Source organism: Myotis daubentonii, chromosome 9 (genome assembly GCF_963259705.1).
Source record: "Myotis daubentonii chromosome 9, mMyoDau2.1, whole genome shotgun sequence".
In the NCBI taxonomy this organism is placed as follows: Eukaryota; Metazoa; Chordata; class Mammalia; order Chiroptera; family Vespertilionidae; genus Myotis; species Myotis daubentonii.
The window spans coordinates 61,277,044-61,295,201 of record NC_081848.1 but is presented as its reverse complement, the minus strand read 5'-3'; the positions used below and the strand labels follow the sequence as shown (position 1 = coordinate 61,295,201).

At 39.7% G+C, this 18,158-nt stretch overlaps 1 protein-coding gene across 5 annotated transcripts in view; it reads right to left on the bottom strand.

Moving 5' to 3' along the window:
• The window catches only part of BBOX1 (gamma-butyrobetaine hydroxylase 1), a 57,375-nt gene that overhangs the window by 22,787 nt on the left and 16,430 nt on the right, over positions 1-18,158 (bottom strand). For all 5 annotated transcript variants that reach the window (XM_059709163.1, XM_059709167.1, XM_059709164.1 and 2 more), the window contains one exon: positions 7,242-7,440. In XM_059709163.1, the coding sequence (XP_059565146.1) occupies positions 7,242-7,440 (199 nt within the window). The remainder of the gene's footprint in view (positions 1-7,241; positions 7,441-18,158) is intronic.

The window sequence follows — 18,158 nt, the reverse complement described above, 5'->3', positions numbered from 1 at the left end:
TCAGACCTAAACTGGCAGTCGGACATCCCTCTCAAAATCTAGGACCCTGCCTCCCAACTGCTCGCCTGCCTACCTGCCTGATTGCCCCTAACCACTCCCCTGCCAGCCTGATTGACACCTAACTGCTCCCCTGCTGGCCCAATTGCCTCCAACTGCCTCCCCTGCCAGCCATCTTGTGGCTGTGGGTGCTGCCATCTTTGAGGGCGTGGCCATCAATTAGCATATTCCCTCCTTATTGGCTGTGGGTGCCGCCATCTTTGCAGCCTGCTGTTCAGTCATTCGGTCATCCCTCATTAACCCCCGTGCCGCCTGGTTGCCCCACGCAGCCTGTTCAGTTGTCTGTTCAGTTGTGATGGTCACTTAGGCTTTTATATATATAGATAACACCCTCTAAAAACATAAAGAAAAGTGTGATAGCAATTTGCTCCAAAGTCCTAAAGGCCTTTCTTATGAAAAATTATAATGCATTGCATTACAAAGTAATTCCACATTAAGCCTATTTAGTAGGTTTTTTTTCGGGGGGGGGGGGGGTGGGAGGTCAAATTGTGCTTAACTTATTTCATCTGAACAAGAATTAGATGCTAGTTTAGACTCCTGATGTGAAAGATTAAACTATACACTCTATCTTCTCTTGTGACACGTTAGCTGCTTCCTTGTCATTTTCCCTTTGCATAAACATTTAGCTATAATTGAACTTCATAGGGGGGAAGAGAATTAATATTCTGTTGCTGTTGTTATAATTTAGAAATTTCTATATTATTCTGTCAAATTATTTCCTAGCATCTGAGCCAAAAATATGAGTAGAAGCCACATTTGATAGTCAACATTATTATGGCTTATAGGGGAAATGTTAGATGATAACAAACTGCCAAAGGAAATATTGCAGACTGTTGAATCAAGTACTCCTGGGTTTGCAACCTGATTGTTCTGCCTCAGTTTTCTTACCTTTAAAATGGGGATAATGATTCTTAACAGAATCATGAAGATGCAAGATAATGATAAAGCATTTAGCTCAATACTTAGCCCATAAAAGGTGTTTCATAAAAAATTATTTTCCCCATCCCAATAATAACAGTTGTCTGTCCTGGCTACTTAGAATATAACCACGGAGGCAATGGGGTTCAGAGGACTTGAGAAACAACTGCCTTATTACGGTATTTTATAAATTTTCTCAAATGATTTCTAGAGGAGCATGCGACACAGAAGTTATTTTTCCTTTCATTCATGAGATGACCTCATACTCAAGTGGTTTTGTTGGCAGCAACTTTAATTACCAGGAAACCTGATATTACAGAGGGAACCCCAGGGACTGACTCTTGGCTGATAACATAACCTGGGGTTCACAATGGCCAAAGAACATAGCTTGTAACTCTGCTTAGGAAACTCTAATACTCACAAGAACACACATTTTAAAGGCCCCTGCCCCAAGTCAAACACTATGGTTAGTACTAAATCTTTAAACAACTCATTAAGAAATCCCAGTGTGAATTTTTTACAAAGTAGGATGGAATTACAACTAAAGTCAGAACTCAGACAAGTTTTCTTTGCTTTCTTCCCAAGTCTGAATTGCTTTTAGGTGGTTGTTGTTGTTTTTTTGTTGTTGTTTTTTTCATAACTCAGAAGCCATTTTTATTCAAGGTGGGTTGTGTGGTTTTCTCAAGCAATTTCTTGGCTACAACTTCACCAAAATGGGTAAACATGTTTTTTTCCTTCCCAGTTCAGCCCCACACTTCACAAATATTTTCTGATAACATGAATATCAAGTAAGTAGCTGCTTCCAAGGTCAGATCTAGAGGCTGTGCTAAGGGTAGTTGCAATTTCTATGGGTCCCAATGCCAAGGAATAATAATATTTTTCACTCGTACATCCTCAATCTCTAATACAATCTAATGTGTGAAATACTGCTGGGCTGGCTTACAGAAATGCTAGCAGAAATTCAGTGAATGCTGGAAGGGAGATATTCTTGTACTCCCAGAAGCCATTTCAATTTTCTTAATCCTTAATTGGACTGGCTGGTTATTTGACAAAGTGCCCAGTGTGGACACTTTCTGGTTGACATTATTTTATTCACCTCATAAAGCCTGCATGCAAGGCACCCATGCAGATGCAAAGTTGGGCAGTAGTATAGAATTTTACATTTCTCCAGCAAACTTTTATCTGAAGGCCTCAAAGGGCATGGTAGGTATTCACACACTCCTACAGAAAGAGAGAAGCAAGTCTGCAGTTGAGGAGAGTCCTAGAGCTCTGGGAAATTAAATGAAAAGTTTGGATCTCCTTCTAACAAATAGCCAACAGGGAAGCCATGACTAAACTGTTTCCCTATTGGTCCTATGGTCAGCTGTCCGGGCAGTAACAGAATACAGCTGCTTTGGGGCACTGGGTCCTCAATTCTTTTGGAACTAAATATTCTGCAGTATTTATTTATATTTTCTCTACAATTTGTGGCCTTATAACTTTTATTCAGCAATCATACAGCTTCCATGCTCATTTCCTCAGGTAAAATTTAACTATCATGAAGATCCATAAGTTTCTTTACTTTTTTAAAAAATATATATTTTTATTGATTGTGGAGAGGAAGAGGCAGGGAGAGAGAGATGGAAATATCAATGATGAGAGAGTCATTGATCAGCTGCCTCCTATTGGGGATAGATCCAGCAATATGCCCTGACCAGGAATTGAACTTTGACCTCCTGGTTCATAGGTTGATGTTCAACCATTGAGCCACACTGGCTGGGCCTGATTGACTGTCTAATAAAGGAGGGTCCCTCAGAATTGGTCATGAGGTTAATTTTCTAACTAAGGACTGGCAAATGAAAGTAACGCTAAGAAAGAATTTTAGCATATATTCCCTTTCACTAAAATTTCCTGAGAGGTAAGTGTGTGTGAGGCACTGAGCTAGTAGTACTCTTTTCTGTTGGGTTAAATTTTGCCATAAAATTAAGATAATTTCTCCAATAAAGAAAGTAATTTTTGCCAATTTTTGGGGGGTGAGCAACAGGGACATGGATGAGGCATCTGGCCCCACTATCTAAAAATTGCATTGCACCAAATCAAAGGTTTAAATCATCCTAAAAAAGTTATCATTTTATAGACTGTTCCACAAGTAGATATATTTGATGACATTGACAATGGAAGTCTCTTTACTAACTCTTACTCTTTTCTCCCAGGAATGCTTTCATCATCAAGGCATTAGGTTGCCGAGCATTTCACGTGGTTGCATGAAAAGTGTGTTGTCTGATGATACACTGACATAATAATGACAAGCATCTGAGAAAATACAGATGTGGATAATGACATGCACTTTTGTCCTCAAAGCTGTTACCATTTTTGTCTTAGTAGTTGAACATAATGTTATAGTTATAAAATGTTCTAATAATTATTGCCTTCATCTGCTGCTTTGCAGCCCTTTAAAAACATCTAGGCATGCATTTATCCACTAAACATTTTTCTTTGCCCACTATATACCGAGGCTGCACAAAATTCTGGAATCTACTGTTTTTGTTCATCCAATCTACCATTTAACAATTGAGATGACAGCCAAAAACCAAAAGTAGATATAGTACGTCTCATTTTAGACCCATGCAATTCAAATTCGCCAAATATAACCCTATTTGAATGGAAAAGTGCTAGGTGGGTATTGGTTTGTAAGGGAGGCATATGTAAAGTAAGACCACACTATTACTGGTTTTGGCATCTAAGCAAGAGTGAAAACCAGTCTCCTTGAAAAATGTACATGAAAAGCAAAGTTTACCTTTAACCTTATCCATTTTCCTTTCTCTATCCCTCTCCGAATTTTGGCAATGCCTCTTCTCCATTATTTATTGTCTCCATTGATTCATTACATACATTCACTCACCAACCAATTATTTTTCAAACAAGAGTAAGGCACTTGGCCAGTGGAAAAACGAAGATATGAAAGAGAGGAGCCTTGATTAAGGCAGCTACTGATTCTTCTGTGAGGATAAGTCATGTCCAGGCATCAGCACAGTACAAAGACGAACATGATAAATGCCACTTAGTGTACATAACTGTGAGAGCTCAGAGAATGTAAAATACCCAAGTTATTTGCCAATTGAGACCTGCCTTCCCTTGAAGAACCTCTTCCTCTCAACCAGAGGTTTGTAACCATTGCTGCACATCAGAATCACCTACAGAGTTTTCAAAAGTCCTGATACCCAGGTCAAATCCAAGTCCTGCTAAAAAAAAAAAAAAAGTCTCTGGACTATTGTCTGTGTCCATGGGTTATGCATATATGCATATAAATGCATTTGTTAATCTCTTCCCATTCCCTTCCCCCTTCCCTCTAGGAAAAAAAGGGGATGTCTGTAATACTTTCAACAATAAAGATAAATTTTTTAAGAAGTTTATAATGGAACCTAAAAAAAAATATGCGGAGAATGGTGCAGTCTTGGTTGAGAAAAATTGTTCTAAATATTCCCTGTCCTTTTAAATCTCATGTTACCCAAACTTTAATATCACTTTCCCTCGTTACCATGGAGAGGAGCAGAAAAGAAAAATAAATTCAGGGAAAATATTCACTTTTCTCATTTTCTTCACAACAACAACAATAACAACAAAACCCCACAAATAAGCAAACAAATACAAAGCAAAACCCAACAAAACTGTCCTCTTCTGTAAGTTCATAAGATAGGAAATGAAAAAAATCCCCCTTCCCGCCAAAGGAGAGATCTTGATAATCAGTGGTGGGACTAGCAGTAAGGAGGCAAGAAGGGCATTTGTGGCCTGGGGTATATAGTTTGAGAGATTCAGCAAAGAAATGTGATCATCTGAGGAAGGTGAGACCAAGTAGGTTAAACCTGTCCGATTAGATGCACAGGTCTTGGACAAAGGAAATGGAATAGTAGTAGGAGGTTTGATTTATTTCGACAACAAACCCTTAGTATTTATTCCAATAAACTTCACAATATTCGATCAGTGGCCAAATTGTATTTCTACAATTTGTAATAATAAAACAAACAAATAAAGACACAACTCATAAATCAGGACTGAGAATTTGACCCTTATGTGATGGATGGGGGTGGGCATTAGGGAACTACAACAAAGAGCCACCCATTTGGCCACTATTATGAAATTGTGAAATGTGTTGGCATAGATACAAAAAAATCTGCGTCAGCAAATAAAAGCTCAGTGCAGCAACGTAGGAGAGATTTATTTTGAAATGTTCTGTTTACCTCTGGTGCCTGGAAGCATCCTTTCCCCGTTTTTCCTTTATACTATTGGTAGTGCCCTGGATCAAGAAGCCCAGGGATAGAAAAGACCCAGGTCCCAACCCTGGGAATGTGGGTATAGTTTAATGTGGGCTTCAGATTTCTTATCAGTGAAATGGGAGATAATAACTGGTTCAGAAATTTGTGAAAATTAATAAAGAACAAATAATACAGTTGAGGCTCTTAGTAATTTTTTGTTTGCCTGTTGTAACTGCTATGATCTCTAAGGCCATTCAAATTCTTGCAGATGTAGGAAAGGTACACATTTTATATGGCATTCGTGGAGTGGGTCATCCAGGTCTACATATAGCATCTTCTGTAATGAATGAACTTGCTGAAATCATTGGGGGCAAGTGATTGAGCTTTTCCAATCCTCTTTTGAGGTCTTACTATACTAGTAGCTTAGGGCTGGCGAACTCAAAGGCTAGCAGGGCCCTTGCAGGCCTGAGGCTGGGAAGGACTTTGGCAAACTGGAGAGTAGGTGTTCTCTCAGGGGCAGCCTCCACTTAGGTCCACAGGTTGTTGGCATGAAGGAACTTAGGCTGAGCTGTTGCCAGATTTGATTTTTCAAGGAAAGTCAGATCCATATTTAATGTAAAATCTCCCATTTTTAAAGTACTGATGACTAATTTAATTTTATTTCTACATCATGTGGGTCAAACAAAACATCTGAGTACAGCCTGTGTGCCATCAGTTTTCAACCTTGGGATTTTGAAGGACCTTTTCTCTTCCAGTGTTCTCTACTCTATGAGCCCAAGAATAATTATCTATATCTCATATGAGAGGTTCACCCTAAAAGTTGGAAATAAAGTCATGTGCCCACTTCCAGATAAGTGTTTCCTGTTCGTGTTTCACCATCTATAATTAGTTTTACCTCTCAGGCATTTCTTATGCAGACAGGTTCTTGTTCCAAAGTTAAAATATGTTTCCTGTTACTTGCTGAAGTGCCTAGACTTAATTTTCTGCATGTTAATTTTATCCTTTTTTGTTTGTTTGTTTTAACACCTCTGGTGGCTAGTTTCAATCCCCCAGGGCCCAATTTTATTTTATTATTATTAATTTTTTGGTTAATCCTTACCAGAGGATATTTTTTTTCCCATTGATTTTCAGAGAGAGTGGAAGGGAGGGAGGGGAAGAGAGAGAGAGGAACATCGATGTGAGCGAGACACATCGAGATAAGGCCTGTAAGATTGCCTTCCACCCTAACTGGGGTCTGGATTGAACCTGCAACCCAGGTGTGTGCCCTTGACCAGGAATCAAACCCATGACTCCTCAGTGCACGGGCTGATGCTCTAACCATTGAGCAATATTGGCCAGGGCCCAATTTTATTTTTCACCAACTCTTGGGAGGTAAAACTTGAATGAACTTTAACATTTGTAACACTAAGTGTTTTTATAAAAATCTTGAAGAAACACAGTCTTCCATCCCATCTCTTATGGACCGAATTGTGTCCCTTAAAAATTATATGAGGAAGCCCTAACTAACCCCCAATGTGGCTATGTTGGGAGATAGGGCCTGTAAGGGAGGATTAAGGTTAAGTCATAAGTGTGGGGCCTATGAGACTGGTAAGAAGAGGAGAAGATACTAGGACTGTGGGTCCACAGAGGACTCAGTGAAGAAGTGGTCATCTACAAACCAGGAAGAGGGGCCTCACCAGAAACCAACTCTGCTGGCCCCCTGATCTTGAACTTCTGGCCTTCAAACTGTGAGGAAATAAATTTCTGCTGTCTAAGCCACCCAATCTATGGTATTCTCTTATGGCAGCTCTAGCAAACTAATACACACCTAAAACTAGCCTGATGCCTTTGGTATCTGATGTCTTTGGATATTTAGAATTCTTAAAAATTCCAGTCATTCTCAGAGAAACTTCATTTTTAGACTTATCTTCTCATCTGACTTCCTGCTCAAGATATTATAGAGATTTCTGTAACTCCAACCAAAAGATGATCCCTTCTGAGAACTATATTAAACTTTACATATAATGGCAGAATATAAACTATTTGATAACTCACCCGTAAAATGTGAGATAAAGGAAACCAACCCTTTTCCCAAGTTTGAGAACTTCTCCTCGTTTGTCGGATGCTCCAGTGAGTCGCACTATGCCTACTCTCTTGAGGCTGGAGAGCCACTTGTATGCATGTTCATCATTTTTTAAAACGTCTTCAAAATCCAGAGTAGGTAGCTGGAGTTCTGAGCCCCAGTACTGACATTCTGTGAATTAAGAAAATGAAGAAAGCAGATGGGATTTCTTTGTTGTTATTTACAGTGATAACCTCAGGGAAGGGGCTAGTTCTTTGAAGTTGGCTTTTGGTTCATCATGGACTTTCAGTCATATTACAAATGCCTAAGTTACCAGATTTTCTTCCTTGGAGCCATGCTAGTCTACTTATATGCCCCCCTCTCCTTCCCCTCCCCCCCGCCCCGTTTTCTACTATGCCTGATCCATGACAGATACTCATTATACCACATTTGTTGAGAGAATGTAGTTTAGCTCATGGATGACTTTTGATCTGTTACACCCTTAGGCTTCTCTGTCTGGAAACTGCTTAAAAATAACCTTGAACACTGTGTGTTTTAACAGCCAAGTCCTATTGCTCAACTCCAAATAGATGATAAAATTGGAATGGTGGCCTAGAACATCATATGCCTAATCTTGAGAGTGTGGGGACTGTTTCCCGTGGTAGGTACAGTTCCTTCTTTCTTATTTTGTCTGATAAGATGATTTCTCTGGGGTTGCATTGTCCTTTGGCGTCAGCAAAAGCTGGCAGTGGGAAAAGAAGTTGAAAGATGTGGTCCCCGGGTGCATAGACACCTTGGTGACAAAGCCACAGGAGATAAAGTCAAATGCATGCCTTAGTTCTTTGGTTCTTTATCTTAAATGCTCATAAAATGTTTACTTGGAAAAAAAAACACAACAGGAAGAAAAACAAATATAAGAAACAATTTGATTACAAACCAGATCTCCCAAAAGAGGTGGAACACAGAGGACATGGAATTTTTTCAGGGGAAATAACTCAGACATTACAACTGCATTCAGGAAAGACTTAACTCGAGCTAATCCATTTGATTTTTTTTTTTTTTCAGGAATGAATTTACCTTAGGAAGGCAAACCTTCCTAACAAGTGACAGAATGAGAAATTATGATCTCAATATCTAAGCAATGCCTCACTTTTCTAACTGGGGACTATACGCCATGTTACAGAAAACAACCTTAACACTCCCTTCCCATTTAAGAATGAGGAATGGGTCAATGTTCCCTGGTAGTAGTTGTAGACTGGAAATCATTCCTTCGATGTCAACATAACTATTTCTGCAGAAACAGGGATTTCTTAGGAGTCAGGTAATGAAAAGATGCAGGCAGGTGCAAGGAGCCACTTCCTACTCTTCTACCAGCTAGTGGCATAAGGACATTCACAGGTGAGTAGGTGTGTGCCTGTGGGAAGACCCAATCAGACTATGCATGCACATATTGCCAAAGTTTCTGGGTTATTATGCATAACAGCTTGCATAATGAGGCAGAACTTCTGGGGCCTAAATTAAAAACTATAAATTAGTTCTTCCAGGTTGCTGAATTAATACATTTGGTGTTAATATTATTTAGTGTCTCATACATTCCACAAGCCAAAGTAACTTAATGTATCTTCTCCAGTAGTTGAGTTTATATCCAGCCATTGATTCCTAACTTCTCCTTTTATAATTTCTCCTTTTAACTCCTCTCTCTCTTTGGGACTGAGAGGACGATAGCCTTACCTGCTCCTTTTTCTTTTTAAAGCATTGCTTATCAAGTGCTTCTTACACTTGAGACAACCTTGGGTGTAATGTTAATCAAATCACTTTGGCAAAGAGAAGCAGCTCTGCACATGGGCCATTTTGTATTATGCCAAAGCAAGTCGGCTAAAGTAATAGCAGACAACGACATGTGAAGGCTTTGGAGTAATGGTCATGCTTTTTTTTGTGTGTGTGTGGGGAGTTGGTTTAACATACAAGTTCTTGGTATTCCTTGATTATATTAGCGACTCAACAATTATTTGTTGGTTTATCTTTTCAATAAACCTAGTATTTTACTATATCAAGGCACTGGGATAGGTGGTGGGTTTTAAAGAGCTCATAGTCTATGGGAGAAGTAGACCTTGGAACTGACAATGAAAAAACAATATGATAGAGGCTACAGTTCAGGGGTGGGGAATTTTTTTTTTTTTTCTGCCAAGAGCCATTGGATGTTTATGACATCATCCACAGGCCATACAAAATTATCACCTTAAAATTTAGCTTGCTATATCTGGTCAAACATTTGATTAACTCCTCCTAATGCCTTGGCAGGGCCAGACCAAATGATTTTGCAGGCCTTCTACAGCTTGTGGGCAGGTCGTTCCCCACCCCTGCTATAGTTGAAATATGTTCAAGATACCATGAAGGCATTCAGATCTTCTGACCCCTTATCCCATGCTCCTTCTCGGATGCCAGCTATTCTTTTGCATGCATGAAGTGCCACAGGTCTGTTCCTCATGGCTCCACTATTTCTTCTAAAATCAAACAGGCCTGGTTTCATATGAGGGAGCCTCTTCTCAAAGAAGCATTCTACTTGGCTTTGTTGTGAATGTTCAATTATGTGGTTGTTTGCTTTGCCATCCCACTTGCTCTTTTTGTTTAAAGTCTTCAGATTGTAATATCTGATACCAATCAAGTAAGTCTGCATGGAGAAGGTGATACATGTCATAAATAATGCTTATTGGCTGCCTCACTAGAAAAGGCATTTGGCTTCCAGTTAGGAGAAACATTTCCTGGGCAAAACGTCAGTGTTAAAGACATAAATAACAAATCACCGTCTCTTCTTTCCAAAGCTTACCCTAGATAAACCATATCCAGAAACTTGAAAAATATCTCAAACTGCTTTAAGCTTATTGGCCCTAAATGAAAAGCACAGGCCCATAGAGTATTAGAGGCAGGTGTGTTAGGGACTCAGCTGGCATCTTCCCATGGCTTTAGGATTCCCCATCATCATTAGTTCTCATTATTGACCAACAAGATTGTTTAAGCCACAACCGAGGATCCTCTTAGTTCTTGGACGCTGTGATGATCTGACTGATGACAGGTTGTTCATTGCCGGGTAGACTGTTAGATAGATTAGTTTTCTACATGGCCATGTAGCAAATGTGTTACCGTTATTACAAACTGTTAACTAATTTACTAATGAACCTTCATTGTAATGTTTAGAAGAAAATCTTATGTCCTGGTGACAACAAACCAGCGTGGAGAGTTGGTATGCTCCAGATGCGGCATTGTCAAGCAGAACTTCTGAGAAAATTTGGAAATATTCTGTTGTACTGTCCAGTACTGTGGCTACTAGCAACAACCTATGGCTGTTGAGACTTGACATATGGCAAGTGGAACTGAAGAACTAATTTTTAAAAATTTAATATTAACTAATTTAAACTTAAGTAGTTACATGTGACCAGTAGTAGATGAGACAGGACATGAGTAAAGTGCATAGAGGCAAAGAGGCCTGGTTTTAAATATTATTATTTTGCCTCTTAGCAGCTAGTTTCTTGGCCTCTTCTCTGAACCTCTGTCTCATAATTTATAAAATAGCCATCGTTACATTTACCTTGCAAGTCTTTTATTAACAATGCAGTGAGATTGTACAAGGAACCTAGCACAGTGCCTGGCACATAGTAGACTAATAATAATCCTATATAATAAAAGGCTAATATGCAAATTGACTAATGGGGGAACCACTGGTCTCAATGACTTGCACTGACCACCTGGGGACAGAAACTCAATGCAGGAGCTGTCCCCTGGTGGTCAGTGCGCTCCCACAGGGGCAACGCCGCTCAGCCAGAAGCTGGGCTCATGGCTGGTGAGTGCAGAGGCAGTGTCAGGAGCCTCTCCCGCCTCAACAGTCGGACATCCCCCGAGGGCTCCCACATTGTGAGAGGATGCAGGCCAGGCTGAGGGAACCCTCCGATTGCATGAATTTCATGCACTGGGCGTCTAATAATAATAATAATAATAATAATAAGTATAGCTAATAATTGCTGAGTACTTTCTAGGTGTCAGGAATAGTGCAGGGTGCTCCCTATGTATTATTTCCTTTAATGTCCACAATAAATATACATGAGAGATGCTTTCAGTATTTTCATGTTACAGAGAAGGGAACAAAGATCCAAGTCCTGTAGCTAATGATTTTCAGAGTTAGTCAGTCAAATCTAGGTGACTGATTCCAAAGTCTATCATTTTAACAACTACACATAAAATAAACATTGGATACCCTGAAATACTGTCATCCCATATATTTTTATGTTCTATGTCTGAAGGTCCACAGCTTTTCCTGTCCCTTATGAAGGAATTCTACTAGATAAACAAGAAAGCAGAGCAATTTACAATAAGGAACACTGTGTCTGAACTTGCTCTAGCCTGGGTGTTTAAAGATAAATCTTGGCTCCTCATCAGGATTTTAAATGCAGAAGAAAACATTATGAGTAGGCTCCATTGCACAACTCTACAACAGCACTGCTTTTCACCTGTTGTGAAATGAACCGAGGCTTCAAAATCAGCCGGCTCCTCTACCTTATGCCATTATAATTCAGGGATCCATGTCAGTTTGGTTTTACTTGAGGCCAGTATCACTTTCCAGAGAGCTTTGGTGACTGTGGCCAGGGAATAGAATAAAGAGAGATTGGAAAAACAATTTCACTAGATGTAAATGTTTTTAAAACTTTGAGTTTGTATTTTGACTACTTTGGGGGATTCCAGAAGCATCTGCTTTGGGCACACACTGAACACATCTGTATACATTTATAGCATGTTTCAGTGAATTTGTTTCTACGTGAGTCACTTTCCCATGATAGAATAACACGCACTCACAGCATGCTCGCCAATGCACAAGTGCACACACACACAATACCCTCTATTTTAAAACTGCAGAAGGAGTTAGATTCTTTCAATCAAGGTTATACTCTGCATGTGTAAAGTTAACCAATTTCACACAAAGATACTGGGTATAAAGCAAGGTTACCAGTCCCATAGAAGCATGGTGTGGACTATACATAATTCAGGCCGACAGGATTTCACTTTCAGAGTGAGGTTACAAAGATTTTTAAGTTCCTCAAAATTTATAGTGTTCCAGCTATAGCTCTCATTTTGGTGTACCCTGGCAGGAGCTTCGCAGAAATCAGTGACCGAGGGCCACAGCCCTGTGTGGAACCCGTGTCCTAGTGTGAGCTGCTCATACACTTGATAAAGCTAAGGGTGACTTTCAGAGACAGCACTGTGACTCACCAGTCCCCAAATCTATCATCACATTTCAAATGTAAGCCACTCAAATTTCCATGAGAGATAAATTACATTTTTATGAAATCCATGAAAGATAAACTACATTTTATGAAATGCACAGAAACCTTGATATTGAAAATGTAATTTAGAAGCATCTTTTTCAGTCTCCCCCAACTGTAAAACATGACTCCTGGGGGCCCAAAAGAAAACCCGTTTGACTAGAGTAAATCATTTGTCAGGCAGATACACTGAAAGCTAATTGAAATTTCCCACCTGGGTCTGGATACATAAACAGTATGGAAAATGACGGAGTATTTAAGGCATGAACCACCCCGTCTAATTTAACTTACGGGCCCGCTAATAAAGACTTCCTTGAACATGTGCTTCACACATCATAAAGTTTACGAACAGGCTACAGGCTGGCTTTCAAGAAATTATTTGTACAAGGTTTCCTTCTTGGGGTTATGAATCACATTCCTGGATCCTAAGTTCTATTTCAGAAAAGGAAAAGGCACAAAGAAGCGCTTCAGCTAGACTCCTGAGCGCGACATGCCGAGTTGCAACGTGTTATTTCAAGAGTTTAGGACCTTCCGATCACCTGCGCCTAACTGTGCTGTTGGCTCTGAAACAGCCAATCTCTTAACTGTATTTTCCTACAAATGCCTCATGCGGGTCCAATTAAAACAAAAATCTGAGCCCTAAGACAGCTGCGTTAAGGAGATCCAGCACTCTTTGGATGTGTTTTTTTCTTGTCTAGTGAACTCAACATGTCTTTCAAGATTCTGGTCACGTGTCCTCACTTCGATTGAGATCTTCTGACCCTGAGATGAGGATGTGAATGCAATCAATTGATTAAAGAGGTATCCTGGGGGCACTGTTAGGAGGTGGAAGGTGTATTACTGAACCGGTTACTGCTTTTGGCCACAGGGCTTGGCACTGCTGGACCTATGGCAACACTGTAGAATACACTTCAGAGTTGTCCCACCCTGGGGCAGGGAATCCCCTCTCTCCTGGTCTTTCTGGCCTTCCGTGTGTCCTGGCCAATTGTGCTCTCAGGCAGAGAAACCTTCCAGCCAAGAGGCAACCAAGCAGCACGAAGCCGCTGGCAAGTGTAGAAAGAGTGCTGGGGGCTATGGGTGGGCACTGACAGCCTCTACTGTGCCTCCTTCAGGATCTGCAAGGGTGGGTGAGGTGGCTGTCTTCTCTGGTCCCCCAGCCTGATATACACCACAGTTATAGTGCTTGTCACATTATGCGGGAGTGATCTTTCACTTATTCAACACATGTTTATTGAAAGCCTTGTGAGGCAAAAGAGATTTCATGAGTGAATAGAAATAGATGTAATTGCTTCCCATGTGAGCATATAAGCTCACATAAAAGTAAACATTGTAGCAAGTGCTGGGGGGTAACAGGGAATATTGATACTCATTGGGAGATAGATGGGGACCTATTTATACATGGCAGTTATGAAAAGACTAGCTGGAAGGATGCTATTTAAGCTAAATCCTGAGCAGTGAGAGAAGCCAGTCATGCCTAGGTCAAGGGGGCAAGGAGATGAGTGTCCTGGTGGGAGGGGCAGAAGGGAGATGGAGACTCTCTTAGCTTGTTGGAGGAACTCAAAGTCACTGAGGGAGAACACATGAGGCAACAAGGGCATTTAGCAGATGAAGTGGAAGTTGTTTCCAAAGCTAGTTCATTGAGGTTGTATGAGGCACACCCAGAGAGGAAGATATTGGTCCAATTTGATAGGGACGATGTGTCAAAGTTATTAACTCAAGGTTTGAAGGTAACAGATCTGGATTCAAATATGAATTCTGATACTTCCCATCTACATGACCCTCAGAAAGTGATATATTCTCTCAGTTCAATTTCTTCATCTGGAAGTTACATGATGAAAACACCTGCAGGGTTGCTGTTAAAGTTAAATGAGATGATGTTTATGAAAAGCTCACCATAGTATACTTGATTAACTATACACTTGAACCAGACCGTCTGGAGGAAAACATACTATGATGACTGATCTTATTGCACACCCACTAATCTCTAGTGAAGTCTTATACTCTTCTCGCTGACAGCTTCTCACGTTCTCTGTCATCAAATCTCCCACACTCCTTCTCCTACTCATGCTCAGCTGACAACTTGGCTTTGTATTTCAGTAAAAACATAGAAGGACTCAGAAGAGACCTTCCGTGTGCTCCCACTATCACAGTCACCAACCTGCCTGCATCCCATGTCCTTATTGCCATTTGATGTAGTATAAGACATATTTATCAATGTATTGATTGCTTTCTCCACCAAGATGTAAGCTATTTAGGGACAAGGCCTTCCTCTGTTTTGTTCACCACTGCATCCCCAGCACCTAGGACAGTGCCTGGTACATAGTAAACACTCATAAATATTTGTTGAATAAATTCACAATAAATGCTAGATGCTCAATAAATGGTCACTAATCTTAGATATTTTCCTAGAGTCCAACTGTCTAGTGGGGAAGACGGTCAATGCACAAACATTGACCATTCATTGCAATAACTACAGTGACACAGAGAGAGGAGCCCACACAAACTGCTGTGACCACACAGAAGAGGGAGGTGGAGGATGAATGGTATTTAATAGAACAGATGATCTTTATTCAAGTCTTGGCCCTGCTAGTTCTTGTCTCTTTGATTTTGGATTAATTACTTCAGTTCTATCAGCCTCATTTTCCTCATGTGTAAAATGATTGTAATAATAATGTGGCCTTTGTGAAGATGTTGCTAGGATTAAATTGAGAAATAAATGTAAAGTACTGAGCTCAGTGCCTGACATAAAGTAATGCTTTTTAAAAAATTCTGAATATATTAAATATTTATAAAATGACACATTAATTCCAGGATACAAACAAACTGATGACACTGATGGTAATCAGAACTAAAAAGTTATCTTTGTACTTAATCCTTGCCTTGCAGATGAAAAAGAGGGTTTCTTCAAGGCATATGAGTTGATAATATTCTCTTCACATCTAAATTCTTTAAAAAATGTAAGGAAGAAGACTGGCAATGGAGTAGGAAAAGCGATAGAAGAAAAAGGGGCAAATGATGTTGGTAGTTCAGAGAGTTGTAGTGAAGGCAGTAAGATTCGATCAGATTCTGAATTATTTTGATGATGGAGCTAACAGATTTTCTTGAGATACTGGATGTACAGTATAGGGGATAAAGGGGAATCAAGGGTGGTTCTGCTGCCAGAGAGATGGAGTTGCCCTCAACTGAGATGGAAAAGACTGTGTGAGGAGCAGGATTATCTAACACCATTGAGTCTCATTGGTGGAGGATCATCTTTCCTCTTTTTTTTTCCTTATTGCTCCAAGTAAATTATTTTATAAATCCCCTTTTTGGCTATCCATCATATATTTTGCTGGGTCACTTTATTCTGAGGTAGAAACTCTCATTATGCCCCATTAAAGTTAGAGTTTGGAGACTGCTTCCTCCTGGAATGACCATATTGTTTTTCTTCCTTTATCTTCCTTATTGAGATTATCTACTTGTATATACAGTCATGAGATTGTGCCTAATTTGGGCCTGAAATTTATTTCATCCAAGTATTTAGCTTACACGTGAAATATATATGTCAATTGCTGGTATTTTCATCTATAGAAACCCTTTAACTATTACTAAATAACACAGCCACTTTCTCCCAAGTTTGCTGACCATCCCAGCTTCAGCAAACATTTCTAACTCACAGATTGAAATTAGGTTTATAGTTAATCAGACTTTTCACTGCTATCCTTAATTTTATTTCAAACTATCTGTTGCCAAGGAGGTAAATTTGGCCCAGACTTTGAACCAATGTCTGAATGACCAAAATCCTTCCCAGGGCCATAGTTCATTCCTGAGCCACTCTCATGTTTTTAATCAAAAATATAGCATGATTATTTTCATGTAAGGGAAAGTTGAACATGAGATCTTACCATGCCACTGTTGTTTCTCTCTCTTCCTGTTCACCCAAATGCTCTTTACTATGCCTCTGCTCCAAGTTCATGGCTCTCTTAACTGGAGGAAAAAGGGAGAGGGAAAGGACCTAACAGGCTTTGAGGTCTGTGTCCAGGCACCATGTGAAGCCCAGAAATTGCATTTTATCCTTTATTCTTTACATCCCCAAACTGAAAGGACTGCCTCTTTTACATAGAAAAAAGTGAGGCCCAGATCATTTATGAAACTAAGTCAAGTTCACAGAGCAGAGAGTCATAGCCAGCTCTGCTGACTCCAAAGCCTTATTTCCTTTCATAACACGGTATTCCACAGGTGAAGAGCATTCTTGACATCTTGACATACAACACTCTCACTTTATCTCTAGTCACCTTTTTTTTTTTTTTTTGGAAAAAATGTATATACCTCCATTGTTATATTACAGCCTTGCATTTTAGTGTGAAATTATGTCTATTTCCTAGGCTTGCTTACCTTCTTATCTGTAGTTTATGGTTTAGCTCAGGGATGCATATAAATAACAGGTCAAATCATTGCTAAAGGGCGTCATTGGGATGTGAGTTGGACTCTGCAGGTGAAATTTGGTCAAACAGAAAGAATGGAATAGGCTATCTGGGAAACAAGGAGAACTTGGATAAGAGTAAGAATTCATATGCTTGTGGGCATGGCACCAGATTGTGGGATAATGGGAAAACGTTGGACTTCATTGTGCCAAAGTGAGACATAGAGCAAAAGGAAGGAGAGAAGATGTTGGGCAACAGGAAAATTACCCTACAGAGTTGTGCAAGCCAGGTGTGAACACAGAGGCCATATTATTTTAATATTATTTTAGACATGAGATGATGAAAAGCTCCAACCAGACATGAGATGATAAAAGTAAACTAAATTGTGGGCAAAAGAGAAAACCAAAGCAATATATCCCCCCTATAACCTGTTGAGTATCAGTCTTTTCTGGACAAACATACAATATGCACGGAATTTTGACAGCCAGGGGGAAAAAGGAGAAATGAATTTCACTAATAAGATTCAGCATTTTTTCTTTCTTTGTAAACAAATACACTGCTCAGGAGGGTCAAGCAACCTCTCAGGACCAGCTGGTCTGTATAGTTATTTACATCCGCCATCAAGGGAAACTTGTGAAGATTGAGTTAATCCGTAAAGCATGACATTGCCCTTCACTCAGCATTGCACTACTCCAGAGGATAAGTAGACACTTTTTCTATCATGCAGATAAAGATTTGGAGGCATAAAAAGGTTAAGTAACTTGCTCAAGATCATAGACCTAGCAACATCTAAGATCAAGAGCACTCTTAACTTCAACACTACACTGTTCTCTTAATAGCAGTTACAGACTGAGAAAAATGCAGAATTTTGAGAAAAAAAAATTAGTAATGTTAGAGTATTCATTGAATAGAACAGAGGCTAAAAGTCAGCTAATTTGTTTGAATATTACTTATTTATTTTTTGTCACATGCACATTTAAAAGTTTGGTACTGAAACTTAAAAAGAAGAAATTTAAGTATGATAGAGATATTTATTTCCCTAAAACTAAAGTTGTGTAGTTCTGTGATCTGCCACTTTGAAAAAGCAAAGTAGAGTCAGAAGTGAGAGGTAACAATTTTTTAACCAGTTGTCATGTGTGTGTGTGTCTGATGACTCTCCTGATGTGTAGGCACTAGCAAAAATGGCAAGCTAAAT